This window comes from Canis lupus, chromosome 5 (genome assembly GCF_003254725.2).
Source record: "Canis lupus dingo isolate Sandy chromosome 5, ASM325472v2, whole genome shotgun sequence".
Taxonomy (NCBI): Eukaryota; Metazoa; Chordata; class Mammalia; order Carnivora; family Canidae; genus Canis; species Canis lupus.
The window spans coordinates 13,698,885-13,724,560 of record NC_064247.1 but is presented as its reverse complement, the minus strand read 5'-3'; the positions used below and the strand labels follow the sequence as shown (position 1 = coordinate 13,724,560).

At 48.9% G+C, this 25,676-nt stretch overlaps 1 protein-coding gene across 7 annotated transcripts in view; it reads left to right on the top strand.

Annotated features, from left to right (window-relative positions):
• POU2F3 (POU class 2 homeobox 3) overlaps positions 1-25,449 on the top strand; it is a 75,412-nt gene extending 49,963 nt beyond the window's left edge. For 5 of the 7 annotated variants that reach the window (XM_025465224.3, XM_025465225.3, XM_049109871.1 and 2 more), the window contains 10 exons: positions 5,499-5,603; positions 6,821-6,923; positions 9,417-9,499; positions 11,779-11,961; positions 12,380-12,521; positions 14,096-14,232; positions 16,245-16,406; positions 21,634-21,700; positions 22,818-22,950; positions 24,163-25,449. In XM_025465224.3, the coding sequence (XP_025321009.1) occupies positions 5,499-5,603; positions 6,821-6,923; positions 9,417-9,499; positions 11,779-11,961; positions 12,380-12,521; positions 14,096-14,232; positions 16,245-16,406; positions 21,634-21,700; positions 22,818-22,950; positions 24,163-24,202 (1,155 nt within the window). In that variant the 3' untranslated portion in view covers positions 24,203-25,449. Of the gene's footprint in view, positions 1-5,498; positions 5,650-6,820; positions 6,924-9,416; positions 9,500-11,778; positions 11,962-12,379; positions 12,522-14,095; positions 14,233-16,244; positions 16,407-21,633; positions 21,701-22,817; positions 22,951-24,162 lie in introns of all 7 variants that reach the window. The other 2 variants (XM_025465228.3, XM_025465227.3) reach the window with 1 other exon arrangement.
• Positions 25,450-25,676: the final 227 nt, after the last annotated feature.

The following is a 25,676-nucleotide window of genomic DNA, read 5'->3' as shown; positions in this document are numbered from 1 at the left end:
TTTCAGCCTGGCTCATTGAGATGAGTTACCTGCCTGTCCCATTCCACCGCTTGAAATATATTTTTAGGATATTTTCATGAGCAACGTGTTCGCTGCCAACCCTTTATAGATCGGTTACAAAACAGAAACTCTTCCTTACTGCTCAGGAGAAGTGTAGAAGGGGGGGGGAGAAAAAAAAATCTTGCCTGTAATTGAAGGCAGGTTGGGAGATGTTCACGCTTTGAAATTCTCCTTCTTGTGAAATGTTTATGAAACACTTTCCACAAACGAGTTATGCAACCAGGACAACAGCTTTGATCGTTTTCATCGCCAGTGATCTGTTCATTAGTGTTGGGCTATTTCCCCCAAAGACAGCCATGTGAAAATGTCATGGGAGGGGCTAAGGATGAGCACCCCAGCACCCCCCATGCCCCATCACGTGACCCCAAAACAGATGGTTCATAAGGAGGTCCACGGGTAGGGCCTGGCCAGAACACCACCTTCTCCACCACCCATGGTCCCTGCTGTCTCCTACCCCCTGGGAAGTTTATAGTGCTGTTTGTAAAAAGAGCACCAGGAGAAAGTTGGAGGATCATTCCCTTAAGGGACCTTTGCCAGTGTCTTGTTATGTAACTTTATACCCATCTCTGGAGCTCTCTGGGCCTCTGAGAGATGGGAAGGTAAATCCACATCCCTACGCCCCCCAGCTGGGAGGCGAAGCCAAGTAGGACTGTGTGAAGGCTCCCGGCTCCTCAGAGGGGGCTCTCTCCTTTCAGAATGAAGCTACTGCTTTTCTCAAGCAGGTGATGTCAGGGAGTTCATTGGGATTAGAAAACATAATCACCCATGATGACTTTTTACCTCCCTGGTCACTGCCCAAGACTCAGGGTAATACCTGTACATAGCGCAGTGGGTGGAGAAAATCCTGAACTAACAAACCTTGTCTGCTACAAGGACAGGATGGTCAATGGCTGCGACAGAGCAGAGCCCTCTGCGGTGGCCCATGTCCCCAGGGATTAGTCCACCCCAGCAGGGCCTGGAGAGAGATTCCATTTGCGTGACAAGAACCACCCCAAAGGGACCCTGGAGACAGTCCTCACCATTCCAGGCAGGCTGTGGGTTTGGTTGGGTTTTCACGAGTACGGGGGAAATTGGATTTTCACCCAATTTGCCTCGGGTTCTCACATTAGAAGTCAATGGGATTCCAACAGAAGCCTCTCTATCTCACCTTCCAGATCCACAGCCAACACCCAGTTGCCTGGAAAGGCTCCAATCTTTTCCATTCGACAGCACTGAAAGGGATTGCTTTTTTTTTTTTTTTTTTTTTTTGATTTGGGAAGGACTTTGTTTCTTGATTTCGTAGTTTCTTAGCCCATGGACTCAGAGAATCGTTGGAGTGTGTGGGGAGGCTGGATGTGCTTCCCTCCCTTCAACTCTCTCGCAGAGATCCCCACCACCCCCATTCCCAAGCAAAGCAGAAGTTTTAGAACTTGTCCCCGAAAAAGAAATCTCCTTTCGTGTCTCTTAATTTGCTTTGTGGTGGACTCTCTTCTTTGGGGGTTACTGCCAGCAGCCCCTATCCAAAGGCTAATGAAGTAGGAAAAATGAAAGAGGAAAATGTTGGTGAAGCAAAAATCAGGAGGATGACACAGGGGGCGATGGTGGTGGTGGTGGTGGGGGCAGGTAGGGGATTGTCAGAACGCCCCAGATGAACACCCAAAGGGATTTTCTGCTATCACATCATATTTAGAACTGGGAGGCCAGCAGTGCCCCTAAAAGAGTTTGGAGGGCAATTGATCCAGGAAACAGATGAAAGGGTGCGTTTTCTTTTATGATGGCGCTCGCTTCTGAAATTAAGTGTTGCAGGAAGACCTGGCACTGATTCTAACAGATAGCACCCAGGTTGGAGGCAAAGCACATGTTTTCAAGCTCTGTCATAGCTGCACCTTCTTATCTCCATTGCGCATAATGAGTCTATAAAGGAGCCCTGCCACTTGCCTCTGAGCTGGAGCCGCGCCAGGCCGCCTGCGGTGGTTCTAGGAGCCTGGCTTTGGCTTCCCTGTTCTCCCTCTGTCCCCCTTCTTCCATCCTGCCTCACCTAGTCCCCCCACTGGAGTGAGGGATGCGCTGGGGCGGGAGGGGGGCCTAGGAGGGAGATGTGGGGAGGGGAGGCTGGCCCCAAAAGGCTTTGCTTAAGTCAAATCTCCTAGAGCAAACCTTAAGGGTGGTGGTGGTGGTGGTGGTGGTGGTGGTGGTTTTAAATAAGTAGTCTTATCATCTATTCCTAGCTTTTTTAAACCTGCTAACAAATGTTTCCCCGGAATCTAGGATGTGAAAACTCTAATTTCTAGGGGAAGAACTAGGACACCAGAGCTTCTTAGACGGAGATGCCAAGCGTGGGTGGGAAGAGCTGAGGGGCACTCCGGGGGGTAGGGATGGGGCTGTCTTGGAAATCACTCCTGGGTGGCCATGCCTTGAGAGTTTTCAGAAAGTCTCAACTCTCTGCCCCCACGATGCGACTTCCTTGTCTCTCTCCCTTCCTCCTCTCTGCCTCCAAGGCTCCAGAATAAGTCTCTTTAGGTGGGAGAGGAAAGGAATGATTTGTGAAGGCTGTCCCTGAAAGAAGCACCCTCTTGACCAATTTTGGTGCAACCACAGCTTGTTGGTGCTGTTTAGGTCCGCTTTACCTCAGAACGTCATGTCAACGTGGACTAGACAAGTGTGCCAAATGCACTAGGGAACTGGAACTTATCATTCCATTTTTGGACCGGAAGAAGGAAAAAGCGTATAGAATCATAACAGATGGAGAAATCAAGTCTCCTACAGGCGAAATGATTGCTGGAGGTTATGTAGTAAATTAGACTTGGGGCTAGGACTTAGAAGCAGGGTCTAGCTCCCTGTTCAAAGTTTTCCTGACTGTACCTCCCTTGAAGATTGCAGAGAGATGGGTTCTCTCTATGCCTTTTATTCAATTAAGTCACCTTAATTCCCACTATGTGCAAGGCACCACATTTAGGACATTCGCTCTTTTCTTGGTCTCTGACGTCACTCACTCGGATCTTCCTAGCTCTCCAGCCAAAGGGAAATCTTTCTTTAGTGATCCGAAGACCACTTCTCTGCAGCAATGAAGTGTAAATGCAGCTGTCCATCTGAATTTTTAACTTGGGGTCAACTAAGGCAGAAGCGATTCTAGGATGTCAGTGACATTCCCAGTGTAGACCAAGAAAATGGTTTGAGCAGGACATCCATGGTCAAGAATTTCCATCAAAAGGGTCTCCCCCCCCCCCCAAAAAAAAAAGGGTCTCCCCAGTGTCTTTTTAAAGGTGTGGTCTAGGGGCAGCCCAGGTGGCTCTGTGGTTTAGCGCCACCTTCAGTCCAGGGCATGATCCTGGAGACCTGGGATCGAGTCCCACATCAGGCTCCCTGCGTGGAGCCTGCTTCTCCCTCTGCCTGTGCCTCTGCCTCTCTCTCTGTGTCTCTCATGAATAAATAAATAAAAATCTTTTAAAAAAATAAAGGTGTGGTCTAGATCCTATGCTCTTTTAAAAAATATTTTATTTATTTATTTATTTATTTATTTATTTATTTATTTATTTATTTATTTATTTATATTTGAGACAAAAAGAGAGCAAGAGAGAGAGCAGGAGCTGAGAGGCAAAGGGAGAGAGAGAAGCAGGGAGCCCAATGTGGGGCTGGATCCCAGGACCCTGGGATCATGACCTGAGCTGGAGGCAGATGCTTAACCAACTGAGCCACCAAGGCACCCCTAGATCCTATGTTCTTTGTCATATTCTATGAATTCAAAGTCATTGGACTCCCCCCTCCCCACCGACTTCCCAAAGAAAAGCTGCCAGAGGGTAGTTAGTTGTTCTCTAGGTGGGAGGAAGGGTGGGCACAAATAGTGCTTCCCGCCCTGCCCTTGGACACCTGGGAAACCCACAGGTGGGTGGTTGGTGCTGTCATCCAAAGGTGGTGGAGAGAGGCTAGAAGGATTTAGAAGCCATCACAGGCCCCTCGGGCTGCAACTGCAGTAGTGACTATGAGGGAGACATGTCCCCACCTGTAGGGAGACAGGCAAACACTGTCACCAAAGCCACTGGGCAAAGAGGGCTGGCTGCAGAGGTAATCCACATGCAGGAGATGGATAATTGTGGAAAACGAGGAGGAGATGGAGGGGAAGCTGGCTCCCAGACTTTGGGATTCTCTGGACCAGGAAAATAAAAATAAAAAGCAGAGCATGGAGAAGATTGATAAAGGGCTGCCAATACGTTGTTTTGTTTTGTTTCACTTTACGAGGTGGGGAGTTTTTACTTATTTTTAAAGATGTGTTAATTTGAGAGAGAGGAGTATAAGCAGGGGAAGGAGCAGAGGGAGAGGGAGAGAAAGAATCTCAAGCAGTTTCTGCACTGAATTTAGAGCCCAGCAGGGGGCTTGATCCCACTACCCATGAGATCCTGACCTGACCCAAACCAAGAGTCAGACCCTCAACTGACTGAGGCAGCCAAGCAGGCTGCGAGGTGAGCAGTTCTTAAAATACTATTTAGAGGATGCCTGGCTGGCTCAGTCAGAGAAGCATGTAACTCTTGACCTCCAGGTTGTGAGTTTGAGCCCCATATTTGGGTGCAGAGATTACTAAAATAATAATAATAATAATAATGATAATAATAATAATAAACAATATAAACCAATAAACAAAAATAAAATAAAATACTTTTTAGGATCAGCATCATTTCGCAAAAGAAATCCTAAATCTCTCCCAAGAAAAAAAGAACATCATCTCAGAATTTGAAAGAAATGTAAAGTCATTAAATAAACTTATTTTTTTCTCATTTTATTGAGAAAAAGGGTGAGCTATAGTCTGTACCAACACAGCCTGCAGAATGGTGTTAGAGGATGATCCATTCTCAGTAAATTCCTCCTACTTATAGATTGTTATTCCTTTTTTTTTTAAGGATTTTATTTATTTATTTACTTACTTACTTATTCATGAGAGACACAGAGAGAGAGAGAGGCAGAGACACAGGCAGAGGGAGAAGCAGGCTCCATGCCCGGAGCCCGACGCAGGATTCGATCCCGGGTCTCCAGGATCGCGCCCTGGGCTGAAGGCGGCACTAAACCACTGAGCCACCCGGGCTGCCCACCATTTTTTTTTTTTTTTTAAGATTTTATTTATTTATTCATGAGAGACACACACAGAGAAAGAGAGAGAGAGAGAGGCAGAGACATAGGCAGAGGGAAAAACAGGCTGATGTGGGACTCGATCCCAGGACCCTGAGCCAAAGGTGAGCCAACCACTGAGCCACCCAGGCACCCCCAGATTCTTACTCCTGAGCACAACTCACCTCTCTTACCTGCTGCCCCGGGCTGAATGGCACAGGCAGGCTGGAGGCCCCGTAGGCACCGAGCTAGCCCTTTACTCTCTGGCCTAGTCCCTCATCCACCTTGACCATCTCTAAGTCTCCACATCTGCCTGCCTGGGGAGCCCAGACCTTATGTTGTCCTCCTACCTCCTCTTACAGATTAAAACTGAGGACCTCAGCGACTCCCTGCAGCAGAGCCTCTCACATCGGCCATGCCACCTGAGTCAAGGACCTGCCATGATGCCTGGAAACCAAATGTCTGGGGTAAATGCCAGCCCATGCCATGGAGCCCGGTAGTCCCAGCGGGCCAGTGAGTTTAATTCAAGCCTTCTGCAAAATGCTTGACCTCTAGACCTGGCTCTCAGGGAATCCAGATAAGTCTGAACACCCCCCCCCCTTTGCCCCCTGCAGGGAATGTGACAAAGGGATGAAGGCCTGGGGTGGAGATTACAGAAGAACCTCATGAAAGGGAAGCTGGGCTCCCTCTATCTCTCTGGGACAAAGGGAGCCAATCTTGCCAAAACAATGGACCTAGCAGCTACGGGGCTGGTGTCTGCCCGCCATCTCTCCATCTCGGGGGAGCCCTGTGATGACAGCCACTGCTACAGATATAGAGCATTTCTGTTTCCAGTGAGCCCACTCTCCTCCCTCAAGCTTTTGCATCAAAGCCAAACTAGAACAGAGTGTGTTGGGGGAAGAAAGAGGCACCCTGAAACAGTAACGACAAATGTCTGAGAGGGCGGTTGTCCATGTGGCGAGCCTTTCTCCTGGTCTGGATTACCTGGGGAAGAAATGCCACCCCCTCTCTAGGAATATTTAAGAGTAGGATGTGCATGCATTCCTTCGCTTCTTCATCCAGCAGGGGATTACCGTCTTGGTGCACAGAGCCCTGGGGGTCAGGATCCCCCAAGCAAGCATAGGGGATTACTATTTCCCCTTTGGGAGCTGGTGGAAGGAACTCAGGGGACGTGGACTTTGTGTCCAATCTAATCGGTTGTATTACAAACTAATAACTTACTCTTTCTTCCAGGAAAAGCTCAGGCTCAGGAAAGGCCAAGATATATGCCTTTTAGCATAGTCAAGTGGCATGAGATTAAAAAAACAAAATTAGACGATTGGGATTCCATGTCGTTTCTAGGGTGAAGCTCTGAGAGATGGGTAATACTCAGCCTGTGGCTCCGACATTTACAGTCGAGTTGGGAGACAAGCCTGACAGACACAAAAGTTAAATAACAATGCAAAGTTTAAGGACACTAGGCTGCAAGGCACTGCTTGGCTGAGTGCGGGAGCTGTAACGATGCCAGCATTAATGGAATAGCTACTACGTGCCAGGCACTTGAGCTACGCAGAGCCATAAGGCAAGGTCACAGCCAACGAACACGCAGACTCTGGAGACCCCAGGGGACAGACAGGCAGGAGACAGATGGAGCCAGCACCTCCGGCGTGTAAATTCTGTGCTGTTTGTGTTTCCCGGTGTGCAGGACATGACCTCCCTCCATCCACTCCAGCAGCTCGTGCTGGTTCCTGGCCACCTCCAGTCTGTATCCCAGTTCCTGCTATCTCAGACCCAATCTGGGCAGCAAGGTAAGAAGGCTGGCTGGCATTTTCCACATTGACCCGTCCAGCAACTGCTTGCTGGATGAGGGAGCCCAAGTGTAGGGCATGGGTGAGTGGCTCACCCCTCTGGCTTTAAGACCAGATTGTCTACTTCAGGGCCCAAGGGAGGGACTGCCCAGCATTGCCTCTCCAGGCAGAGGGTCCTTCTCTGCTTCTCCCTCTCGCCTCCCTGTTTCATGGTCAGTACAGAGATGCAAGGTAGCAGAGAGCTGGGGGCGGGAGGAGGGGTTGTGCAGCAGTATAGGAAGGAGGAGCTCCTTGGGATGTGCAGTACAGGCAAGTCCTGGGAAGTCTTTTAGGATTTAGGATTAGGAGGATTTCACCTCCGGAAAGCCAGCTGTGCCTCTGTCTGGGTAGAGCGGCAGTGCCACCCACAGGCTGTAGAGGGGGTTTTCAGATATTCTTTGGCAGGGAAATTACTACCAGAGACCATCTCCTTGGCCAAGAGCAAACATATTATAATATTCATAGTAATAGCTAGTATTTCTTGAGCATAAATATGGCAGGGGCTCTGCTGAGTGATTTTCCTGGCTTTTTCAAAATAACCTTGTGCGGTAGAAGTTGTATTATGTAGGTCTCTGGTGACATAATGAAGTTCCATAGCAGTTTGTCTGAAAGCTGTGTTCTTGGCCATTGCCTCTCCCTCTCTCATCTCTATCAACTAGGGCCAAAGAGATGGAAAAAGTAGGGGTTTTCTACCAATGTACAAATCCCAGGTAGAGGCTCTGGAAATCCAGAATCCAAACAACTCTGTCTTCCATCCCTAGCACCTGCCAGAGTTACAGTCCCTGTCCCTAGGTCCCATGGCATCTCAGAGCATTTTTATAATGCTGACTAGGAACAGACTTGAACCTTGAAGTATTTTTTTTAGCTAAACAATGTGTATCATACTCCTAGACCAGGAAAGAGAAGGTTAACAGTTAATTCCCTTTCTCTTCAGAAGATAGTGATATCAAAATGGTCCAGATGTAATCATATCATCAATGGGGACAGTGTATGATGTAGGGGGAGAAACAAGCGAGGAAACAAAGACCCCCTCAAAATTTGGAGTCAGAAAACTCATTGGTTAGATTTTGTTTTTAATTTTAAAAATCGCTTACTAGCTGTGTGTCCTTGGGAAAGTTAACCGAACCTCTCTGAATAAAAATAGAGTAAAATGAAATAAAATAGAATAATAGTAAAATCCTACCTCATGAGGTTATGAAGGATTATTTGAGATAATGCATATGAAAAGGCTTTCAAAATGCAAAATCTGTGTTAGATTACTATTAGTATCCAAGCCTCTGACTCCTGGTTCAGAGCTCCTTATAAGAACTTTTTATTTATTTATTTATTTATTTATTTGTTTATTTATTTATTTATTTAATTTAATTTTTTATTTATTTATTTAAAAAATATTTATTTATTCATGACACACACACACACACAGAGGCAGAGACACAGGCAGAGGGAGTAGCAGGCTCCATGCAGGGAGCCTGACGTGGGACTCGATCCTGGGTCTCTAGGATCAGGCCCTGGGGCTGAAGGCGGCGCTAAACCGCTGAGCCACCTGGGCTGCCCTATTTATTTTAATAAGGAAAAAATGAAGCCCTGACTTTTATAGACTGAGAGGCATGAAGGTCAGCATGAGCAGACGCTGTACATCAGTGACCCGGAGCAGCTTAGGCACAAGAGAGAACCGCCCCCAACCAGGGTTCTGGTTTGTGCTGAGTGATTGGGGTGACCTGCCCCATTGTCTGCTGTGGTAGCTTGATGGCTCCATTTCTTGCAGTGAGAGTGAGAGCTCCTGGCTGTGGCCCTTCCTAGAGGGAGGCCACCGTCATGACCTCCATTGACCTGGAGAGGGAAGGAGAAAGTGGTCCTCAGGCAGGACAACGAATGGGCAGAGGCCATACCACCGGGGAGAGTTTCCAGAGGCTTGGCCCCTGGTCTTCCCTTCTCTCTCCACCTTTCCTCCAGAGAATACAATGTCCTTGCTCTGCCAAGAGCCTCTGGCCAATGGAGCTGTCTGGCCCCATGCACTCGGTCTGGCATCCTTGCAGATTTGCCCGGGCCTTCGTAGCCTACTTCCGTAGGCAAAATGGAACTCGTCAGCTCCTCAGCTCCAGCAGCCTTTCTTTCTCTGCTGGATTCCTTCAGCCCCGGTTATCAGATCCCAGAGCAGGCCGCCTCGAGCTCCCCAGCCCATGCACCAATCCAGGCTGGCGGGGCAAGCCGAAGGACTGGTTTGGGGGTTGCTGTTTACCTACTCATCCCCGGTCTCATTCACCTCCACCTGTGTGTGGCAATGGCTGGCCGTGCCTGTGGGGGCCTCGTTCACAGGGCTGGAGGTGGCTGGAGGGACCTGATGAGGGTGCAGGGGGTGGGGACAGTTATCTGGGTTCCAAAGCTGTGGAGCGTGTCTTTCAGATGGCCTGGATTTTATTTGTTTGTTCCTCTGTCCCTCCCCTTCTCGCCCAGGTCTGCAGCCAAATCTTCTCCCCTTTCCACAGCAACAAAGCTCTCTCCTCCTCCCGCAGACAGGGCCTGGCCTGGCGTCCCAGGTAAACAACCACATTCTTCCTGTTTCCTCTGGGAATAACTCAGCTCTCCTCTCCACAGAGGAGCTCACTGGTTTGCCCCCACTCCCTCGATGGTGCACTTACCCCTCTGGGGAGAGGGGCTAGCGAGGGTCCATCCCTGCTCACACATGGGGAAGCCAAGCCACAGCCATGAGAAATGACTGATCCAATGTCCCCAGTGGAGCCAGAATCGGAGCCCAGATATTTCAGCTCCCTGCTCCCCTCCCTGCTCCGTGGTACTGGGCCTCCAATCCCACCCTGATGAGGCCCTGGCTTCACTCATTCCCCATAGGATCGGGAGTCAGCTAACTTTCCAGGGATGCCACGGTGACTGCAAAGCCCAAGGAGGAGGCCAGAGTCCCATAGGCCTGATGTCCCAAGATGGCAAGGCCACGGTCACTCACCTCTGGGGCCCTCTTAACACCTAGTATTCTAGACCGCCTCCTGCAGTGTGCACAGGTGTGGGTCAGGAGGGCTGAGATCTGCGAGAGGGGCAGTTTGTAGAGCTGCCATGTTCCCATCCAGCACCTGTTGGCCAGTTAGGAGGCACCTCTACCTCTGGCCAGATGCAGCCTGGTGCCAGGTGTGCAGCTTGCTACGAGCAACAGGAGCTGTGTGGTGGCTGCGCCTCCTCCCCTATACGCTAACAACCTGCACAGCTGCAGGAGACGGCTTTGCAGGGACAGATGTGCAGAATTGCTGGGAATAACTGCAGGGCCCGGTGTCCCTTCTCTGAGCTTGGATCCCCATGGATCACTAGGGGCCCTGGCACTTGAGGGCTAGAGAGGCTGCTGAAGGGGAGAGGGTGCCATCTAGTGGCTGATAGGAATGGGGACGCCGGAGTCCTGAAGGCTTGCATTTGTTCCGGAAGACTCAGAATCTCATCACCATCGACATAGGTCCGGAAGAGATCTTAAGATCAACTCATACATCTTAAAATATGAGAAGCAAAGAAACTGTTGAGGTTATTAAGATCGTCCTGGGCAGTGGTAATAAGGGACTTGCTTAGGGTGGCGGCAGTAAGAGTAGAGAGGAGGGAGCCAACCGGGTGATGTTTAGAGAAGTTGAAGGAATGCAAAATCCAATTTGGTTGGTATCTGATTGCATGTGAAAGGAAGGGAGAAGAAGGTCCAGCAAAGAACTTGGTATTTGTTAAAGAACAGATGAATCAAGGAAAAGGAAGTTTCAGGAGGGCTGAGGCCCTACCCTGCAAAATGGGATCAAATCCATAAGGCTTCCGAACCATTCTGTTCTAGAAGATCCTTCACCAGGGAAATGGGTCCTTCGCTTCTCTCTGGTCCTTTGACCTTCCTCATCCAGAAGATGCTCCTCTGAGTGGTAAATCTGCATATCATGGAGGAGAAAAGGAGGAAAGTTAACCCCAGTCTAGGAAAAGAGTAAACTGGGAAGGGGAGAGAAGAGGGTGGACATAGGCCAAGTTGTCCACGTGGGCAGTGAGTGGCCCCTGGACTGAACACAACGCCTGGCCCCCTCAGTCTGGGTCCTGAAACCTGTGAAGTGATGGATGTCTTCAGGAGCTGGATTCACTCCTGACCCCAAAAGGGCACAACATGGACTCTAGGTTTTAGGGTCCATTTTTCTATGGAAATAAACTGAAGGAAGACTATCTCTCAACAATCATAAGTGAGATCAGGCTATATTTAATTGGCACTAGATTACCTCTGACTTAAAACCAAGAAACACCACCAAAACACTGTCATGAAAGAAAACGATGGGTTAGAGAGTAAAATAGCGGTCACAAGAGTTTAAAATTCTATGAAAATTCTATTAATATAACGAGTCTCAGGTGTCTCTGTCATCCTCGGTTAATGCCTGTTGAACACCTTAGTTACTTTGCTTTGTGGAAAAGAACAGGCAAGGCAAACAACCTTTTCCCTGTCCCGCTCTAAGATTTGTTGTGGGGATCTTTGTAAACAACCGCTCTAGCTGGCTCCTTTTACGGGGAAAACTGAAAGAAGGAAGTTACCTGCTCAGAGTCAAACAATGAGTCATAGACTAAAACCCAGAAAGGCCACCTCCCCGTCCCACACTCCTCCTGTTTCTACCAAGCTATTCTAGCTATTTGGTGTCCCTTCGTAGAAACCCCAGTTTCTCACTGCCACACCACTGAAAAAAAGTAGGAATTAAGTGTACCCAGGGATCTGTCATCCCCTAAGTGAGCCTGTCAGTACACAATACCAGAAAATGCCATTTGATCCGTTGACTGTTTGTGGATCTGTTTGGCATTTGTTCCCTCTTAGGCAATTGGGCGCCCCGGGCTGCCAGGATCTTCTTTAGAACCTCATCTGGAAGCGTCCCCGCATATCCCAGTGCCCAAGCATCTACCCAACTCTGGAGGGGCTGACGAGCCCAGTGATTTGGAAGAGCTGGAGAAGTTTGCCAAGACTTTCAAGCAGAGGCGCATTAAGCTGGGCTTCACACAGGTTTGGTTTGCAGGGATCTAGTAGGAATTGGGTTGAGTGAGTGGACACTGGACTTCCCGAGTGCACATTTCAGGAGCAGCCTGAGGTTCCAAGTGTTTGGGGCAAGCCCATCATGTCTCTGTGTTCCTAGAGAATAGGGCACAGCTATCATTGCTAAGGAAACTGAGGACACTGCTGGAGGTCAGGGGAGGAATAAGAGCCAGGCAAGGGGTTAGGCACATGGGCATGGCCTAGTCGGAGTCTGGGGAGGGAAATGAACCAAATTCTCCCTCTTAGAGGGAAAGAAACCTGGAGAGGAGCCAAGGTGATGGGTAGGTGCTTGAAGGTTCTCCGAGTGAGTGATCCTAGGATGGTGGGACAAAGACGAGAAGGAGCCTGTCTCTCCAGCTCCTTCTTCCCTCTTGATCCCCATGTGCAGGGAGATGTGGGGCTGGCGATGGGAAAGCTGTACGGCAACGACTTCAGCCAGACCACCATCTCACGATTCGAGGCCCTCAATCTGAGCTTCAAGAACATGTGCAAGCTCAAGCCACTGCTGGAGAAGTGGTTGCATGATGCAGGTAGGCATCAAGGACACAAGGATGGATGGCGCCCTAGAGGATTCTGCAGGGAAGGGGCCAGTGACTTGTCTGTGTTGAAGCTAGAGGAGTGAATATGTAAGACCCCTCCTCCTCCTGAGTCTGGAACCATTTGAGAAATAAGACACAGGAGACAGGCAAGTGGAGATGGAAATGTCCGCTTCATTACTGAGAAGACCCTTTGGAGGACATGGCATTAGGTCTGTGGTCATCAAGACTTGGCCCCATTCTCCACCAGAGACCCACGCAGTCTGGACCTTAGGACAGCTTCCCAGAGTGAACACACCTGTCTTGTGCTCTGGACCATGTGTGGGTTAGGAAGATAGGGAAGTGGGCCCTCTAGGGTCTCATGGGGGAGAGGGGGAGCCCTTTATCTGGCTAATCTTGAGTAGGTCTTCAGAGGTCAGAGAGTTACTATGAGCTAGACTAGCAGGAAAGCTGGCAGCAGGAGTGGGGTTCACAGGATTCAGTCCACAGGGTCGCCTGGGAGGTGTTCCAGGAAGTCAAGGGTGCAAGCCAAGGGCGAAGCGTTTGGAATACTAGATGGAAGCATTTGAAGTCAGAGAGCAGCGTGGGACAGGGTTTCACCACGGCACTATTGATATCTTGGGCCAGAGAATTCTTTGTTAGAGGAAGCTGTCCTGTGAATTATAGGGTATTTAGCAGCATCTTTGGTCTCTACCCCCTAGATGCCAGCAGCACCTGCCTCCCATTAAGACATGCAAAAAAAAATGTCTCCCGATCCTGCCAAAGGCCCCCTGGGTGACCAGTGGTGGTGCAAAATCACCCCTGGCTGAGAACCAGTGGTGTTGGCAGAAAGAGAAGGAGCAGGGCCAGGGCCAGGCTGGGCTCTAGTCAGTAGATACAGGACGAGGAGTTACTGTGGAGAGGAGGGGTAGGGTGGGATAGGCAGCCAAGGGGGTTACCCCCTCACAAGTCCCTCTGCATGGACCATGGGGAGGGGGCAAGGAAGCTGCCCCCCATAGGCAGCTTTCCTCGGGGCACTGAAGTGAGAGATGACCAGAGCCCTTCTAGGTCATTTCTGGTGTGCCCCCCTACCCAACCCCTGAATCCTTCCTGAAGGGTATCCCTGCCCATCAATCCTACAGCCTCAGCTCCCACACTTAACACTGAAAAGTGACTTCAACACCCACATTCCTCCAAGTGCCATTGCTTTTAGCTCAAAACCCCACTTCCCCCTTTTACTGGGTATTCGCATCCAGACACCCACGAGTGTGCCTCGCAGGACCCCTGCCGGCACCCACTCACACCTACGCAGGCCGCCCGTGGCCGAGTGTCTCTGAACCATGACCGCAAACAGTGGAGGCGCTGGCGTGGGAGTTGTGGAGGACCTTTGCCCAGAGCAGTGAGGAGAAGCAGGATTCTTGGCCCGCTCCGGCTCCCCTGCTGGGTGGGGAGGGGAGAGGCCTGGTGCTGAGAGAGCCCCTGCAGAGCTCACCCCGAGGCCCTGTTGGATCTCCAGGCCATGAACACAGAGCCTGAACTGGCTGTGCGTTCTCTTCTCTGAGTTTCCTCTACTTTCCACCTCCCGACAGAAACCTCTCCATCAGACCCCTCGATGAACACCCCCAGCTCTTTCCCCACCCTCAACGAAGTGTTCGGGAGGAAGAGGAAGAAACGGACCAGCATCGAGACCAATATCCGCCTGACTCTGGAGAAGAGATTTCAAGATGTGAGCGGCTCCTCCGGGTGGGGGCGGGTAGGCCGCTGTGCACGGCTGGATGAGCAGACACGCTCAGGCCCCTGAGCTCCATACGTGCCCTGGGAAGGGGTCAGGAAGCAAGTGCACACACCCTCTGCAGGCACCCGTGTATTCCGATGAAAGGGTGCATTCCTCCTCTGTTCCAGGAACTTCTTCCCCCACTGACCCTGACTTTATTTTTTAAAGATCTTATTTATTTATTTATTCATGAGAGATACACAGAGAGAGGCAGAGACATAGGCAGAGGGAGAAGCAGGCTTCCTGCAGGGGAGCCCGATGCAGGACTCGATCCCAGGACCCCAGGATCATGCTCCAAACCAGAAGGCAGCCACTCAACCACTGAGTCACCCAGGTGCCCCAACCCTGACTTTTTTGAGAGCCCATTGTCTCCTTCACTGGGAGATTTAAAGAATGGGGTATAGGGTCCCAGAAGAGCATGTCCAGCTGAGGTGAAGGGATCAAAGCCAGAGCACTGTATGTGAATTTTCTTTTTTCATTTGTTTTTTATTGAAGTATAGTTGACATATTATATTAGTTTTGGGTGTATGACAGAGACTCAACAGTTTTACATATTACAAAATGCTTATCATGATAAGTATAGTTGCCATCTGAAATTCTTCACTTTCTATGCATTGATTTATTATTTTTTGGTTTTTATTTTTTAAAGATTTTATTTATTTATTCATGAGAGACCCAGAATGAGAGAGAGAGGCAGAGACACAGGCAGAGGGAGAAGCAGGCTCCATGCAGGGAGCCTGATGTGGGACTTGATCCGGGGACTCCAGGATCACACCCTGGGCTGAAGGCAGGCGCTAAACCACTGAGCCACCCAGGGATCCAATTTATTATTTTTTAAACTATAAATCTAGGAAATGCTCATCGTAAACAATGAAGAAAACATGGAAGTAGAAAGAAAAAAATCTACCACCAAATGGCTTTCCTTCTATTTCTTTCTTCCCCACACATTTAAATGCTTGTGATCATATTATACATACATTTGTTTGAACTTGTAGCAGAAGCTACAAGTTTCCTGAGCCAGTATGTGGAAGCTGATAATACCCAGCTATGTGCCCCGTAGTTGCTGGGGAAGAGAAGAGGGAAAAGCAGGCGTGTCTAAACAGCTTCTCATCAGGATCCCTTAGGTACCAGCCTCCAGAGCCTCCATCCACACCACATGGGTCCCCAGAGGATGTGTCCTTGGCCTCATTTAACATTATGGGCTCGAGGCCTCCAAGACTGCTGCCCACTCTGGCCAATCCGCCAGTGCATCTGGCTCAAGGATTTGATGGCCACTTCCTGCTGGCAGGATGACAAGAGCTGGCTTTTCCTGCTGATTAGATTTCTTGGAGCAGCATGAGTGAGGGAGGAGGATGCAGGAAGGAGGGAAGGGGGCTGAGACCAAAGATTGGGTGGAGGGAGGGGTTGGAACAGAAGAGCGCTGAATATGTATATGTATATATTATCTTCACATTCTTGACGGATCCACACGCTTTAGCTTTTCCTATGTGAGGTAGGACAGGAAGTAATAACAAAAGAAGAGGATATCAGGCCACAAGGAAACATGGGTTTCGGGATTTTGCCTGCCCCTCTGAACTCAGTGGTGGACTCCTGTCTCTAGAACTTCCTCTGAAGGAAGATGTGAGAGAAGAGAACTATGTTTATGGATCCTTTCTTCTGGGGCAGGCCTCGTGCTGGGCAGTTTACATACATTTTCTCGTTGTATCCTCACAACAATCCTGAATGGTAGACATTATTTTTCTCCCTTCATAGATGATAAGACTGAGGCTCAGAGAGGTTAAGAAAGTCTTCTAAGGAGACACAGTAAATGATGAAGCCAGTATGCCATCTTAGGTCTGATTCTAAAGCCTTTCATCCATCTCTTGTTCTATCTTGTTCCCTTGGAACATCTAGCCCCTACCCCTGATTCTCGACCCCATTCCCTCTTTCCTCCTGACCACACTCTATCCCTTTGGTCTCTGTAGAACCCCAAACCCAGCTCAGAGGAGATCTCCATGATTGCAGAGCAGCTGTCCATGGAGAAGGAGGTGGTAAGAGTCTGGTTCTGCAACCGACGTCAGAAGGAGAAGCGAATCAACTGCCCTGTGACCACACCCATCAAATCACCCATTTACAACTCCCGCCTGGTGAGTGGCCTGGAACCAAGCTGCCACCAAGCACTGGGGGGAAGGTCAGGAATGGTGCCTGGAAGTCATCCTGGGGAAGATGGCAGTCAGGAGTTGTGAGGGGCATGCCATAAATAAATAAGCAAATAGATGGCATATATAAAATCTACATAACATAAAGGAGAACAAAGAAGGGTAAGGGGATTGAAAGTGACTGTGGGGGGGGGGATGCTTTTTTAAGAGAGAGGTCACAGAGGACATTCCTGGTGAGGTGACATTAAGTGGAGCCCAGAATGTTGAAAAGGAAAGAACTATCTAGAATAAAGAGTGTTCCAGGCAGAGGAACCAGCACGTCTGAGGTATAGGAGGAAGTCAGTGTAGCTGGGGCAGAGTGAAGAAGGAGGAGGGACTAGGAGGTGCCGTCAGAAGAGTAGCACAGAGCAGACTGCCCTAGGTCATGGAGGTCACTGAAAGGACCCTGGCTTTGAGTTTGTATGAAAGAAGCCGCTGGAGGGCTGTGAGCAGAGAAGCCTGAGCTGGCTGAGGTGGGCTGCCACGTGGAGAATGGTCTACGTGGAAGCACACACCAGTGAGGAGAACTCCAACAATGAGGCTGAGCATAGAGATAGATTAGGCTAGGATGCTAGCCATGATGGTGACAAGAAGTGGTTGGATTCTGAATACACTTCAACTGTGGAGCCAACAAGATATGCTGACAACTCAGATACGGAGTATGAGAAATGAGGCCAAAGAGACTTCAAGGATTTTGGCCCAAGCAACCAGTTAGAGGTGTTGACACTTTATAGGATGATGAAGAATGGTGGAGGTACAGGTATGAGGGAGAAAACTAAAAATTTGGAGCTGATCTGATTAAGTTGGACATGCATCTAAGCATCCAAGAAGAGGTACCAAGTAGACAGTTATATCTATGATTCTGGAGGTCAGGGGAGAGGTCAGGGCTGGGAATAATCTGTAGTTTAGGCAGACTTGGGAGTTTGGGGAGTAGGACATGTCTTCTTTATTCAGGGAGAGATGGTGCCTGGAGGGTGGGGGTGGGAAGGTTCTTCTCCATCCCAGGGGATGGTAGGGTTGGAAGGCTAAGGGAATTGAAGACAATGGCGCTGTCCTCAAATCTTTCAGCACTCAAGAATGGGTGAAATTCAGCCTTGTCCGGGATGGAACATAGCTGACACATAAAACAATACCATTGTTCATTCTTTCACCAACATTCCTTGACTATCTACCATATATTGATCTTTGTGCAGAGTGCTAGGGATACACAAATAAATAACATCTGTCCCCAGTCTCAGAGGACCTCACCGCCAATTCAGAGCAGAGGAGACAGACAAACAAATAATAAACAACATGATAATTTCTATCGGAGAATTTAGGAGTTGCAGCTAACAAAGCTGGCAAGGTGGTGGTTAGAGAAGGCTTCCCCAAGGAGATAATTAATACCTGAGCTGAGTCCGAAAGGACAAAGAGTGAAGAGGCAAATAAGTGTGGGGTGGAGTTCTCATGGGGGAAAGTATGGGAACAGTAGCATGAAGCAGGGACGATGTATGACATGTTCCCGGAACCGTAGGTGGTTCCCTGCAGAGGGATGTTGAAAGATGAGGCTAGACAGACCAGCAAGGGCCAGACTGAGGCGACTCTGTGCAATGCTGAGGAACTTGAAGGCTTGGGGGAGTCACTGAAGGATTTTTGAGCAGGGCATTGGCACAATCAGATTTGCCTTTTAGAATGATGTTCAGATTGTGGTGTAAAGGGTGGTTTGAAAGACACAAGACCAGTGGCAGGGAAACCACCTAGGATGTGTCTGCAGTTATCTGGAAGAGAAGAAATGAGGGCTGAAGCAAACCTAAGAGATAAGAAATTCAAGAGACAATTAGAAGGTAGAATTATTAGGTCTTGGTTAATGAATCAGAAATCAAGTGGGGGCAGGGAGAATGATGACGGCAAGAGAATATTCTGCACTGACTCTCAGCATTCAGGTTGGGTTGATGGGGCAGGTGGTAGTGCCATTGATGGAACAAGCAAACAGAGGGAGGAGCTGATTTGGGAGTAGGAAAAAGTGACGATTTCCAGTCTTTACATCATTATAATGTACAGTGAAGCCTCTGGGACACCCAAGTGGGAATGTCCTTGGGCACCTGGAGTTATGGGGTCAGAAGAGAAGGCCAGGATAGAGACACAGATCAGGGAGTCATACGCATAAGGTGGTGGTTGAAATCCTCGGATTGGAGGGTGAGGGAGGAGCTCAACTATGGAGTTTTCACAAAGGAGCCAAGAGAAAAACCTAGATCTTAACCCTAGAGAACATCAGCATTTGAGGGACAGGTAAGGGAAGAGGATCAAGGGAGGAAACTAAGAAGGAGAAGCCAGAAGAGTCAAGACAAGGGCAGGAGGTCAGTGAAGATGTGAGGAGTTCTGTAGGAGTGCTATGGGAAAGTAGAGGAGTGCAGATCAATGACACTCCAATCAGAATGGAGTCCAGGAGGGCTGACCCCCCGATTGGTTTGTAGAACAAATTAAAGTTAGCAAGAACAGCAAACCAGGCAGGAGGAACCATCTGTGAGGAGGCACCGAATTATAAAACAACATGCTACATTTTGGGAATCGCAAGCACTTCCATCTGGCTGGAGCTAAGGCCTGGTGACTACGAGAGGTTGATGAGGGCCGATCACAATGGGCCACAGATACTAAATTACCCTGCAAACTCTGAGGAACCCAAAAATTTTAAGTTGGAGGCAACAGGATATTCATTCACTATTCCTTTCTTAAATATTTATCAAGTACCCACCAAATGTTTGGCACAGGACGCTTGGGATCCCTGCTTCCAGTCCAGCAGGGAAAAGTCCAGTCAGTCCCAGACATTGAACAAATACTCTCTGGGATGAAATCTCCAGAGGAGAAGCAGGAGGATTTAGAGGACCTAACCTAGTGCAGGTGTCAGGAGCTTCTCTGAGGAATGATGCTCAAACTGACAGAAGAAGAATGAGTAGACAGTAATGGGGGTGAGGGTGCCCGGGGAGGGGAGAGTGTAGGAAGAACATTCTAGGCAGAGGAAAGAGTCTATACGAAGGCCCTGAGGCTAGGACAGGGTGAAAGGAGGAAGCACAGCAGGCTATGATGGGCTGGAACCGGGGGAGTGTGAATGAGGAAGCTGGAGTGTTGGGCGGGGGTGAGGTGGGGTGAGGTTATGTCGGGTGTGTTAAGGAAATGGAGCCATGTCAGAAGAGCATTGGAATCTTCAAACACAGGCTTTTGGGAAGTAGGTTCTCTTTTTGGTTCAATCCCAACCCAGGACACCTACAGTGAGAAAAGCAGTGGGAAGCATGGAGGAGCTGGGAAGGAGCCTGATTCATTCTCATCATTCATGCAACACATATTGACTGAACTTTGCACCTGCAAGTTTCCAGGTGCTGCAGTAGACACCGTAGATCTCCATGGGCATCATCCTGCCCTTGGGAAGCCGACAGCCTACTAGGGGAGAAAGATGTTAAATAAGTAATGACATTCATATTTGTGATATTATGAAAGAAGCAGAGAAAGAAAATGTTCTGACCCTGTCTTCTCCTCAGGTCTCATTGGGATGGGCTCCTTGGGACCAGGACATAGTTTCTTCTGCTCTGATATGAAATGATCTCTAAGATATACAGTCAAGCCAAAAAATAAAATAAAAAAGAAAGAAAGAAAGAAAGAAAGAAAGAAAGAAAGAAAGAAAGAAAGAAAGAAAGAAAGAAAGAAAGAAAGAAAAAAGCGAAATGGCACAAACCAGGGTGGGCAAAATGCTACCATTTATATAAACAATTAAAAAGGGGAACCATATATGCCAAGATGTATATATATACATATATATACCTGCTTGCATATGCATGGCCTGCCTCCAGAAGGAAACAGAGGAAGCTGGTCGCAGTGACTAAATACATTATTTATTTTAAAACAACAACAAATTTCTTGGGTGTGCCAGTTGGGAGGGGAGGAGGAGGAGGAGAGAGATGGGTGATAACATCTCTTACCACGCGGCCCCACACCTGTCTCCACCCTCCGTGGGCCCCCTGCCTACTGAGGAGGTTCATTGTAAAAGCACAGGTAGGTGAAGAGAGCCGAACCGCAGCTGATTAATTGGGAAATGAATACGTGCTGCATCCTGTTGGGACGGGTGGATCCAAACTGGGGAGGGGAGGAGTATCAAATCCCAGCTCCCCGAGCAAAGCTTCCTTCCAACATCCTTTGAAAACATTGATGGGAGCTTCCCCGGTCTGGCATGTGAGAGAACAAAGGGGAGGCAAAGTGTGCCGACTCCAGCTCAGATGGAGAGGTGAACAGTGTCCAGCGACACTTGACGGCTGCCTTCAGGGAGGATGGGAACTAACATTTAACAACCCTGGCACTCTTTGGCAGGCATTGAGTTGGAAGCTTTATGGACATTATCTTATTAAATCTTAATTAAAAGGAAATACAAGGGAGGCATTACCTCTGTATCATGGATGAGAAAACCAGATCTCAGTGGGGTTAGGTCACTTTGCTCAAAGTCACATGGTGGAGCCAGGTTCTCTCCCCCAGATCCGTTGGGCCCCCAAAGTCCATTCTTTCTATTACATCTTGTTCTAAGTTGTGCTAGGGTAGTAATCTTAAGGGGGGGGGGGGGAGAATCCTAAAATGTTTAAATCCTCGTCTCTTCCCAAGCTCAGAGTTGACGATGCTGTGAGGTCTCCAGGGCCAAATGAAAAGCTTTGGAGTGCAAAGTTCAGCCCCTCCAGTGTTTTCTGGGGAGTTGAGGGTCCTCTCATATATCAGGCTGGGAAGCCGGGAACAGGGCTGTCAGGGCTAGGCTCTGCTGCCCTGAGCAAAAGGATCTTTATAAAAATACATACATACATACATACATACATACATACATACATACATAAATACAAAAAAAAAAAAAAAGAAAGAAAGGGTTACTGACAGGGGCAGCTTTGCCTTGGCAGTGCCAAAGAAGCCAGGGGACACAGGGAGGGCAGAGCCTGGTGGCAGCAGTGGGCAGCCATCATCAGAGCAGGGCAGAGCTGGAGCTGATGCCGCACATGGTCCAGAGGCCTTCCTGCAGAAGCAAGGGATGGAATGTAGGTTCGGGACTAGGCAATCATCAAGGACGCTGAGGCCTGAGGCCTGCACTCTGGGCCCGGCACCCCAGAGAAGCACTCAGGATCATGGATAAGGGAGCAGACACAGACACTGACAAGCTTCCATTGCCTTTCAGGTCTCTCCCTCTGGGTCTCTGGGCCCCCTCTCTGTCCCTCCTGTCCACAGCACCATGCCTGGAACAGGTAAGCCTTATCGTGGGGTTTCTGAATAACACCAGAATTCTATAAATACCGGGACGGTAGAGGCACAAGCTGACTGCTTAGGTCAGCATTCCTTAAATGTCTCTGAAAGGCGATTAAAATCTGTGCTAGAAGAAGAAGGGTTCCACCATCAAGTAAGTTTGGGAAATGCTGAAGAAGCAGCGTTTAGGGCAAGTGTTTGCTTTCTGTTTTGGTTGCCACCCTTCTCAGCCCTGGAGTGCATTTTATATCCCTGCAGGAGTGAAGGAGCTGGATGGAAGGCAGGGGGTTTCCAAACCAATTTCCTACAGAACTCTTATTTTTCAAAAAGCACTGATAGCCTTTCAAAGAACCCAAAGGGTGACCGTATGTCTGGATGTGCCCAGGATAGTCCGAGGGTCTGCCTGTTGTCCTGACATAATTATCGATGGCACTGCTTCCCACTCTCCAAAGTATCTTGGCTTGCTTGGATGCTAAGATAGACCTGTCACCTTATTCACAGAATACTGTTTGGGAAACCCAAAAACAAGAATCCAAATCTGCCATATTGCAGAAGACAAAATGTGTTTCAGGGAAGCAGTACAGGCTAGGATTACTTAGTGAATGGCCAGGGACCGAGGCTTGGGTCTCCTCTCTCATGGCTGTGCTCTTTCTAGAAGACTGTGGGTCTTTTCTGTGGAGATGGGAACATGGAAGAGGCTGGCAATCTTTATTATGCTCTCAGATTCTCTTTCCCTCCCCTGTTCACTTTTCTCTCTCTGCCTCTCCTCCTTTCTTGTTCTTTTGCCTCTCCTGTCTCTTGGTCTGGGGCTACATATGCCCTGCCCAGGGTGTGTCCTGGAGTAGGAGGATTTTGGCATCTGTCCTTTTGCATTTGGCAAGTCCTGGACCTGCAGAACCAGCCATGCTGCTCTCCAGGGCCTGCGCTGAGAAGAACATTTATGATGAGAGCCCCTCTGGGGCCGGGTGTTGATGCTAACATGGCAGGAGGTGGGCAGGTGGGTGGGAGGTAGGGAGGGGGTGGGAGTCCTCTGGGGGGACATGTCTGAGGGCCATGTCAGGAGGTCCCAGGACCCAGCAGCATTATTTTCCCCTTGTTTTTGCCTCTCTTCGTCCTCAGTAACGTCATCCTGTTCCCCTGGGAACAACAGCAGGCCTTCGTCTCCTGGCTCAGGACTCCACGCCAACAGCCCCACTGCATCTCAAAATAACTCCAAAGCGGCAGTGAGCTCCTCCAGTTTTAACTCTTCAGGGTAAGGTGGAGGAGAGAATGCCCCAACATTACAGCAGGGTCAGGGGACATGCAAGAAGTTGGGTCCATACCTCTGGAAAGAAAGCTCATCTCAGGGCTGGAAAGGGAAGCGGGGTGGCAGGGGGTGGGGATGGGGTGCAGAGTGGACAGCCAGGCTGGACCACATCCCTAGGGAGCGGGCTTTAAAGAGAAGCTTCGGCCAGTGAGCAGTCCTGGCAAGGAGCTGATGTCAACAAAGCCAAAATTTCCATCCTCACTAGGAGGGTGGAAATTTCCAAACACTCCTGTTAGAAAGGGCCAGGTCCTTCAGTGGGCTTAGGAGTGCTCCACTTCATGCCAGGAACAGGGTGCTCTCGGGGTGCTCTGATGTGAGCCAGAGCTGCCGGTGCGGCTGACGGAATGAGAGAGGGAAGTATTGCCCGATCCCTATCTCCAGCTCTTACCTGCGATGCAATGAGGGAAGCGGCCTCTGGGGCCTGAGTCTGCTCTATAGAGTATTCTTGAGCAGAGGCTTTGAGAAAGTCTTCCCTGATTCAGAACAAAGCAGAGATTTGAAAGTTAGGCAGTTCCCTTGTGGGAAATGAGTCCACTTGTCCAAACCCAGGCTATTGAGCAAGACAGCCAGCTCTTATGGCCAAATGTTGTACTGGATCTCCTCAACCACTGTAGCCATAAAGGGAGGAAAAAATATAATGTACATTTAAAAAAGATTTTATTTATTATTTGAGAGAGAGGGAGAGAGCATGAGCAGAGTGAGGGACACAGGAGGAAGAAGACCCCCAGCTGAGCAAGAAGACCGATGCGAGGCTCTGTCCACCCAGATCAGTCAGTTTAGCGTCTGCCTTCAGCTCAGGTCATGATCCCGGGGTCCTGGGATCGAGCCCCACATTGGTCTTCCTGTTCAGTGGGTAGTCTGCCCCTCATCCTGCTCATGTTCTCCACCCCCTCAATAAATAAATAAAATCTTTAAAAAAATGTTTTGAGATAGAATTTATATACCATAAAATTTACCATCTAAAGTATAGGATGCAGTGGATTTTAGTGTATTCACAATTTTTACGTAACCATCACCATAATCACCATAATCTAATTCCAGAACGTTTACATCACCCCAGAAAGAAAACCCCATACCTGTTGGCAGTTTGTTACTCATTCACCTCTTCCATCATACCATTAGCAGCTTCGGGATTGACTTGCTTTTTCTTCCTTCCAGATCTTGGTACCGATGGAATCATCCCACCTACCTCCACTAAGACCAAAAAGTTTCTTCGAATTCACCTGGCCCCGTATGCCCCCCTGGAAGGAAGGGAATCACGCCTTCGCCCTCTGTATGGACAGATTACTGTCAGGAGAGTGGAAGAGAATCCCCACTATCAACCCAAACTCTTGCTTCTTCAGGAGTGAGGGCATCCAGAGATCCAAACTGTGATTGAACCATGCTTTGGCTCCAAGAGCTCTTGAAACACATGCCCTTCCCACCCCCCCACCCCCAGGTGTTGACCATGTTCGCCTTCTTTCCCTGTTTTGTCTTCCAATCCTCCAGTTCTAAATACTTCAGACGGCTTCACTGTGGCAGTAGTCTTTCAGAGAAGGACACCTTGCCATTATTTTCCAACTCATCTGCGGGCTTCTGGGGACAGTGGTTTGCCTGGTGCACCAAGCCACCAGGAGAGAGATCACAGTTCTGACTTCGAACTCGGCCACCATCTCTGAACCGGTTTCTAAAATCTGCGAAAGGATTGAAATCTGATGACCACAGCCTGGATGCTCTCTCTGTTCTGCAGACTTTTCTGATCGAATCCTCATTTCACCCCGTGTTCTCTGTAGCCCCGCCCCCCTTTTCTAGAACCAAATCCAGTCACGATTGCCTCCTTTTTACAGAAGGCTGAGCCACCCTCAGTCCCCTGGGCGCATCTCTCTGCCCACAGGTGCTCTTCTGTCTGCTACACCTGCCCCAGAGTTCAGGAGTGCTTATTCCTTCTCTCCTTCCTTGTCTTTCTCTGGTCCTCTCTCCCTTCCCCTGGTCGCAGGAGGAAGGACCCAAAAACAAACCTATAACAATTATGTTGGCAAAATACCTGTATATAGCCCCTTTTTCTTTTTGCAGTTATGTTCTCTCCTAATGTGGAATTGTCCAGCAAAATGTTTAACTCAGGTGTGAATTTTGAAGATATCTCTGTAATATTTTATCTTTTTAGAAAAAAGAAAAAGGAAAAAAAATGCCAAAGTGTGAAATACTGTGCTAGCTTCCACAAGAGAGTTCCCGCATAGGCTGGGAATCTTGGTTGACTTCTCGGGAACCTTCTCTCTAGTCTCCTTCTTTGTGGGCCAGTGTGTAGAGATGTAACATGAAGCCATTCCAGAAATGGTAACTTTTTTTTTTTTTTTAAAAAGATTGTATATCCAAGAAAATGTTGAGATTCAAAGGAATCTCTCTGTTCCTAAATAAATTTGTATAGTTATGATATAAATGAGTCCACTATTGATAAGAAGAGGTTTAGATTATTGTTCTGTGTCTTTTGTTGAGGGAGGGAATCTGAGTGCATATAGTAAAATGGGATGGGGGGGAGGCACCTGGCTGGTTCAGCCAGTGGAGTGTGACACTCTCGATCTCAGGGCTGTGAGTTCGAGCCTCACATTGGGCGCAGAGATTACTTTAAAAAAGCGGGATGGGGAAAATATTTCAAATCAGTGCATTAAGTCTGTTAGTCCCCAGACTGATGCTAA